The sequence below is a fragment of the Charadrius vociferus genome, unplaced genomic scaffold, assembly GCF_000708025.1.
Source record: "Charadrius vociferus isolate BGI_N301 unplaced genomic scaffold, ASM70802v2 scaffold3304, whole genome shotgun sequence".
Classification (NCBI taxonomy): domain Eukaryota; kingdom Metazoa; phylum Chordata; class Aves; order Charadriiformes; family Charadriidae; genus Charadrius; species Charadrius vociferus.
In genome coordinates this window covers 4470-11759 of record NW_009648030.1, presented here as the reverse complement: position 1 = coordinate 11759, position 7290 = coordinate 4470, and the positions used below count along the sequence as shown (strand labels likewise).

At 56.9% G+C, this 7290-nt stretch overlaps 2 protein-coding genes across 3 annotated transcripts in view; one reads left to right on the top strand and one right to left on the bottom strand.

The window, feature by feature from the left end:
• Nucleotides 1-4075, top strand: part of AKT2 (v-akt murine thymoma viral oncogene homolog 2) — a 5418-nt gene extending 1343 nt beyond the window's left edge. Inside the window, exons 4-13 of one of the 2 annotated variants that reach the window (XM_009883525.1) lie at nt 171-322; nt 545-676; nt 1317-1382; nt 1538-1606; nt 2160-2282; nt 2785-2913; nt 3147-3361; nt 3438-3525; nt 3610-3712; nt 3996-4075. In XM_009883525.1, the coding sequence (XP_009881827.1) occupies nt 171-322; nt 545-676; nt 1317-1382; nt 1538-1606; nt 2160-2282; nt 2785-2913; nt 3147-3361; nt 3438-3525; nt 3610-3712; nt 3996-4075 (1157 nt within the window). Of the gene's footprint in view, nt 1-170; nt 326-544; nt 677-1316; nt 1383-1537; nt 1607-2159; nt 2283-2784; nt 2914-3146; nt 3362-3437; nt 3526-3609; nt 3713-3995 lie in introns of both variants that reach the window. The other variant, XM_009883524.1, reaches the window with a different exon arrangement.
• A 1716-nt stretch (nt 4076-5791) lies between these two features.
• QPCTL (glutaminyl-peptide cyclotransferase-like) lies at nt 5792-7118 on the bottom strand. The gene is made up of 4 exons (XM_009883529.1): nt 6948-7118; nt 6441-6540; nt 6109-6225; nt 5792-5937 (listed from the first exon to the last, which is right to left on the bottom strand). The coding sequence occupies exons 1-4, from the start codon at nt 7116-7118 to the stop codon at nt 5792-5794; spliced, it is 534 nt and encodes a 177-aa protein (XP_009881831.1).
• Nucleotides 7119-7290: the final 172 nt, after the last annotated feature.

Genomic DNA, 7290 nt, shown 5'->3' with positions numbered 1-7290 from the left:
TGGGAATCTGGGATAAATAGCACGTTGCGTTGATCCTAGCTGGAGGAGAACCCCAAAATCTCTCAGCTGTGACACCCCATCTGCTTCCAAAGGTTGGAGGGCCAGGCGCAGCCCCCCGCCTCAGTGATCCTCACCACCTCCCTGTACTGCCAATCCCCTTTTTCTCTGTAGCGAGGAGTGGATGCGAGCCATCCAGACGGTAGCAAACAGCCTGAAGAACCAGGAACCAGAGGCGGACACAATGGATTACAAGTGCGGCTCTCCTAACGACAGCACCGGCGCCGAGGAAATGGAGGTGGCCGTCAGCAAAACCCGCACCAAGGCCGTAAGTTGTCCTCTGCGCAGTACTGTCTCTTGCTGCAAGTGGGATTGCGGCCGATTGGGACTGTTCATGGGTGGGAAGTTCATGGGATAAACCTTACCCGCATGCTGTCCACCATCACCGGGATAATCATGGGTGAAATAGCTTGGAGAACCCTTTCCCATCCTGGATCCCACTTGCCACACGCCAGACTCTCACCTGTGTCTCCCTGTTTCTCCCCAGACTATGAATGATTTTGATTACCTGAAGCTCCTGGGAAAGGGCACTTTCGGCAAAGTCATCTTGGTGCGGGAAAAGGCCACCGGCCGCTATTACGCCATGAAAATCCTACGGAAAGAGGTCATCATTGCGAAAGTACGTACCGAGCCCTAGCAGAGGGTGAAGGGAAGAGTTGGGAGCCAGCAGGTCTTCAGGGATCATAGAATGGTTTGGGTTGGAAGGGACCTTTAAAGATCATCTAGTCTAACCCCCCAAACATTGGGATGGCTTTCAAAATGCACCTCTGCAACTGCCAAGCGATGGCCAGCTCCTGCTGTGCTCTAAATGCCGGGGGATTCCAGGAGTTATCCTTATTTTAAAGCCCTGAACATGTGATGTAACACACAGTTGGGTGACACTGTGGAATCCACGCACACACCTCTCTCAGGGGATGCAGTGTGGCCATGTCCTCCACATGACCCGGCCGACAAGCCCTTTGCCCCACGGGAACAAAAACAGGGCAGAGGTTGGCGCTTCAAGCTCCCACCCCTGTTGGGTTTTTTTGTTTGTTTGTTTGTTGGGTTTTTTTTTTTGTTTGTTTGTTTGTTGGGTTTTTTTTTTTGTTTGTTTGTTTGTTGGGTTTTTTTTTTTGTTTGTTTGTTTGTTGGGTTTTTTTTTTTGTTTGTTTGTTTGTTGGGTTTTTTTTTTCTGGGAATAGTTGTCAGTGGTGAAAAAAACCTCTGGCTTTCCAGAATGATGGGGGATAAAAGGTACTTAATTTCTCCTCCCTTTGCAGGATGAGGTGGCGCACACTGTGACAGAAAGCCGGGTGCTGCAGAATACCAGGCACCCCTTCCTCACCGTAAGTATGGCTGGTGGCAGCAGGGGAGCAAAGGGGCAGTGCAGTGGGATGCCCAGCACATCCCAAAACTTTCCTTCCCATCCCTCACTGCCGCCTCTGGAAACACAGAGCCCCGCAGCTTCTCCAAGACCTTTTTCTCCCCCCATCTCTTACAGGCACTGAAATACGCCTTCCAGACAAACGACCGCCTGTGCTTCGTCATGGAGTACGCCAACGGCGGAGAGGTGGGAGTTTAAGACCTGGACAATTTATTCCACAATCTCCCCTCAGCACGTGTTTAGGGAGGTAGAGCACGTGGCTCTCCTCTTGCCCAAGCTTTCCTGGCTCTTTGCTCACCTTCCTTGCACTCAATATCGCAGCGAGGCCATTGCACGCATGAAGCGACCATCCAGGGGAGGAAGCAGGACCCTCGGAGTCCTCCTCCTCACCACCTGAGGAGCTGCGGACACTGCAGCACCTCCAGCCATCGCTGCCTCCGTTACCTTCCACCCTGCACTCGTGCCTGGCTTTGTTTCTTTGCTTTCCTTGTGAGGGGGAACACAGCCGATGGCGCAGCCCCTCTCATAGATAATGCACGGCAGCTTTTTCCCCCCGGCCAAGTGGAGGGGGGTTCTCAATATTTTGACCGCTCAAGGCGAGGAGCTTAGGACACATATGACTGCATTAGCTGCGTGCTGAGAGCGATTAACCCGGGTTTCACTGGGGTGTTTTTTAAGCGCTTGTTGATCAGCTGGGTTTTTTTGTTTTGGTTTTTTGTTTTTTTTTCTTTCCCTCAAGCTATTTTTCCACCTCTCAAGAGAACGCGTCTTCACAGAGGATCGAGCCCGTTTCTATGGTGCAGAAATAGTCTCTGCGCTGGAGTACCTGCACTCCCGGGATGTGGTGTACAGGGACATTAAGGTACCAGCCTGGTGGCAACGATGTCCGCGAGTGGTGCCTTCGCCCTGTCTTGGTGCCAGCACAATTTTAATCTTCCTGGATTGGTGTTTTGGGGTGTGGAGTCACTGCCAACTCCCCTAAAAATCACCAAGGGGCCTCAAAGGGTTTCAGCCAGTGGAGCATCACACTTGGTTGACGCAAGAGCTGTGTTTCTCCGCTCCTGCTCGCTGTGGGTGGCACAGAGCCACTCTCCGCCTGGGGCTGGGGATGTTTTTCGCACACGTTGGTGCAGGAGGGAGGGCGGGAGCTCGGCTTCGGCAGAGAGAGCTTGAACCTGCCCTGCAGGGAGGTGTCACCCTCATCCCCATCACACGGCGATAGATCGAGACCCCAACCATCCGATAGAACCTTCTGGGAAGCAGCATTCTGCTCTTGTGCTCCCAACTTTGCTCAGCCACAAACCTTTTCTCCCACCTGTCAACTTTTGGTTGGTTTTTTTTTGTTTGTTTGTTTGTTTTCCCAGCTGGAAAACCTCATGCTGGACAAAGACGGCCACATCAAAATCACTGACTTTGGGCTCTGCAAGGAAGGCATCACAGATGGAGCCACCATGAAGACCTTCTGCGGCACTCCTGAGTACCTGGCTCCAGAGGTACTTCAAGCATTCCCGCAGCCAGGCTCTCCTCAAAACTCTTGTACCAAAGAGGTTTTTCTGTGGGGTTTATTCCCAAAGTCCAAAGTGGCAGCATGTCAGCAGGTGCTTTTCCAAACGCATGGGTTGCGGGAGTGGTTGTATCTAGAACGGGTTTCCCTTCTCCCTTCTTTGTGTTGACGCCTGGTTCTTCAGCCTCATTGGCACCATCCTTTTCATCTTGCCCTGCGCAGGTCCTGGAGGACAATGACTATGGCCGTGCCGTGGACTGGTGGGGCTTGGGGGTCGTCATGTACGAGATGATGTGTGGCCGCCTCCCCTTCTACAACCAGGACCACGAACGCCTCTTCGAGCTGATCCTCATGGAGGAGATACGCTTCCCTCGTACCCTCAGCCCCGAGGCCAAATCCTTGCTGGCCGGGTTGCTCAAGAAGGATCCCAAACAGAGGTGAGGGTCTGCCAGGGACAGATGGGGGGACCGCAGTGCTGCTGGCAGTTCTGCATGTGCCTCTCTGTGCCCGCAGGCTCGGCGGAGGTCCCAACGATGCCAAGGAGGTGATGGAGCATCGTTTCTTTGCCCCCATCAACTGGCAGGACGTGGTCCAGAAGAAGGTAGGAAGGGAAGGGAGTGCTTTGAGGGGCGGGTGGGCACTTGGCACACTGCTGGCGAGCAAATTTCTCCTGGTCTCCCATCAGCTTGTCCCGCCGTTCAAGCCACAAGTGACGTCTGAGATTGACACACGGTATTTCGACGATGAGTTTACTGCCCAATCCATCACCATCACCCCGCCAGATCGCTGTGAGTGCCAACGCTGCCCATACATGGGGACCCCCCTTTTCACCTATAACCCTTCCTCTCATGCACCCTCATTTTCCTGTCACCATCCTGGTGGTGGGTGTCACCTGAGGGGCCGGTGGCATTGCTGTCACACCTCTAGAAAAGCTCAGGGTCCCCCTCACTGCCCTAGAGGGGCAGCTTTGGTGGCATCTCCGCTGCAGGAGGGAGTGGGGAGGCTGATGAAGGCACCGGGGAGGCTTCACCGGCATTTCCCTCACCCTCAAACCTGTCCCCGTCTTTGCAGATGACAACATGGGCTCCCTGGAGAATGACCAGCGGACACACTTCCCCCAGTTCTCCTACTCAGCCAGCATACGGGAGTAACTGGCAGCAGCGGGATTCAGCCTCTGAGGAGGAAGAGGGTTTGGGGGTTCACTCACCACGAGGGGATTCCTCTTCTGTGCCGGCAGAAGAGGGGTGGGACGCTGCGGCTTACCAACATCGCACTGCAGCGCCTTTCAGAAGCCATACCCCTACCAAGTGCTCTTGCTCCGCGGCTCCCACCAGCACCGAGCCGTGCCTCCTGCCCCTAGCCTAGGACTGCTTTGACTTTAATTATTATTATTTTTTAAACTCTTAGAAGTGCTCGCAGCTTTTTAAAATGACCCCCACTTCCCCACAACTGTGGCCTTGACACACACACACACACCACACCCCGCCCCAAAAGCTCAGCCAGCCCTCTGCCCAGTAAAACCCACTGCTTCCAGTTGAGGAGAAGCTGTTTTAACAGCAGAAGGCAGTGGAACAAAAAAAAAAAAAAAAACCAAAACACACGCACCACCACCACAAAACAACAAAAAAAACCCCAACCATGGCCAGGATCCAGTGCCAGCTGCCCCAAGGAGTGGGGGACAACAGGGCAGGACCCCCCCCCGCCCCGAGACCACGGGGGACACGTCTCAGCTCCACAAACCTGCTTTGAACTGAACCTGCAGTGGCTGAAAACCAACCTCAGTGGAGGGGAGCGCCACGGCCCTAAGGAAAACGCCATCCTCAAAGCAATACTTTGGCTTCTCTGGTGCCTTAAAGCTGGGAGCGGTGGTGATGCCGGGCTTGGTGACGGTGGCCCCCGTCCTCCAGCATCATCGGTGGGTGATGGCACCGCCAGAACCAACAGCCTCCCCGTCCCAGCATGGCGTTGCAGAGGGACAGATCTTTTGCTGCTGCACTGCCAGCCTGGCATCCCCGGCTGCTGGCGTCAGGACTGGGTTTCGTCTGGAGTGCACCATTGTTTGCAGTGTATCCACACCCAACGGACGCTCCGTGGACACCAGCATCACCAGGGCTGTCGGCTCCAGATGCCACCAGTGTGGCTCGATGCCAGTGGGACCTAGCTTTTGAGGGGAGTGTCGCCTTCACTCCGGCACCTGCACCGACAAGCTGGGCTGGGACAAGCTGGACTTGCCGCCCGGCACCTCCCAGTGCAGCCAACACCAGGGCCGTGGCTTGGAGGTAGGAATTTGGTGCCTGGTGCCACTTCCCCACAGGGAGGAACCAAGTTGCTTTTTCTTACTTAGTTCCTAGTTGCCCAAATTTGGTTGGATTAACTTAAAAATACCAGAGCAGAGCCGGGGGTGGGGATCAGACCCCTCAACAAGGCAGCTGTGGGCACAGTTGGGTATTACAGACATGAGTCACAGCAGCAACTGAATCCTCCTCATCATCAAGATAATAAAAATCATATAAAATACATCTGTAACAGACTTTGAGAGATGTTTTTTTTTTTTTTTTTTTTCAGAGAAATGGGAATCTTGCGCTCATTTAGGGCAGGGGAACGGGGGACCGAGAGCCCCACTACCCCCGAGGGAGCCAGGCATGGCTCCGGCTGATCCCTCACAGCTCCAATATCAGGTCCCGGGGTACTCAAGGACCCCAATAGTGCCCTAGGGTTCCCCAGTAGTGCATGCTGGCATCTCCATTATGGATCCCCATATGTCCCTGTGGCAGGTGACAGCACAAGACACAGCATCTGTCACCCAGTCCTTTACTGGTGGCTGCCCAGAGTCCCCAGTGGGGTCAGGCTGGGGGTGACAGAGGGGCTCAGAGCTGCAGGAACTCGGCCACAAAGGCCACCAGGATCTTGGAGAGGTCCTCCACAGTGGGGGGGTGCAGGTTGTCCTCAGTGTCCTCCAGGGTGTGCCACACACGTGGGAAGGGTGTGGGGATAACGTGCAGCACAGGGACACCTGCGGGGGACACAGGGTGTGGGGGATGGGGATGCCACCCTCGTGGGACATCAGCCCACAGGACTGCCCAGCTGCCCACCCTGCTCCACACAGCATGGGGACACGGGGGTGGTGCATCCTGGGGAGAGGGGGACAACGTGCCCCGGGGGACAGGGAAGTTGGGGACGTCACCTCGCTGGAGAAAGGGGACGTGGTCATCCTCAACAGGTCCAGGAGCCGGGCTGAGGCGGAAGAAGGGCTGGTCCTGGGGGGCGGCGTGCAGCAACCCCAGCCGCCGCAGCTGCTGCTCTGCAGGGGGGGTAGACGACGACACAGGGAGGGGACAGAACCTTCTGCGACACCCCCAGCCTCCTCCCTGTCCCCGTTTCCATCCCTGTCCCCCATCCCCACATCCCACCTGTGCCCTGTCCCTACCTGTGCCCCCACATCTTATCTCCAGCACCGTCCCCACCCCCACCCTAACCCCATCTCCACCCCTCATGTCCCCTGTCCCCATGTCCCACCGATGGCGACGAGGCGCAGGAACCAGTGGTGGGTGCGGGGGAAGTGGCTGTGGATGGCAGGGTGGCGGGCGCCCAGCAGGTCCAGCAGCACCAGCAGGCTCTGGGGACACCAGCACAGCCATTGGGGACACCAGCATGGTACAGGGACACCATGGTGCCACCATTCTCGGATGCCGTGGGACTGTCCCAGCTGGGACAACACCACGCCACCACCCTTGGGTGTCACCAGGCCAGCCCATTGCTGTCCCACCACCCTTGAGGGCCATCAGACCTCCCACCACTGTGCCACCACCCTTCGGTGCCACCAGACCACCCCACTGTTGTCCCACCACCCTCGAGGGCCACCAGACCCCCCACCACCACGCCACCACCCTTGGGTGCCACCAGCCCAGCCCATTGCCGTCCCACCACCTTTGATGGCCATTAAACCCCTCACCCCAGAGCTGTGCCACCACTCTTGGGTGCCACCAGACCCTCCCCACCACCACCGGGCTTGGTGCCCCTCACCATGGCGGTGATCTGGGTGCCATGGGACCCGTGAGGGGTGGCAGCCATCCGTGCTGCCAGGTGCCGGGCACCGTAGAGAGAGTCGGTGGCGCTCCACTCCCCGAAGGCCTCCTCCCCACCCAGGAACAGCAGCTGCAGCGTCACCTCCGCACCCTGCCAGGACCCCAGCATCCAGGGTGGGGAAGACAGGCATCAGGGGGGAGAGGAGGGCAGGATGACCCAGATGTCCAGGGGAGACCCAGACATCCAGGGGGGATCAAGGAGTCCTGAGGGGGTGTCTGGAAGGGACCCAGGCATCCAGGGGGGGAATGGAGGGGACCCAGATGTCCAGGGAGGATCTGGG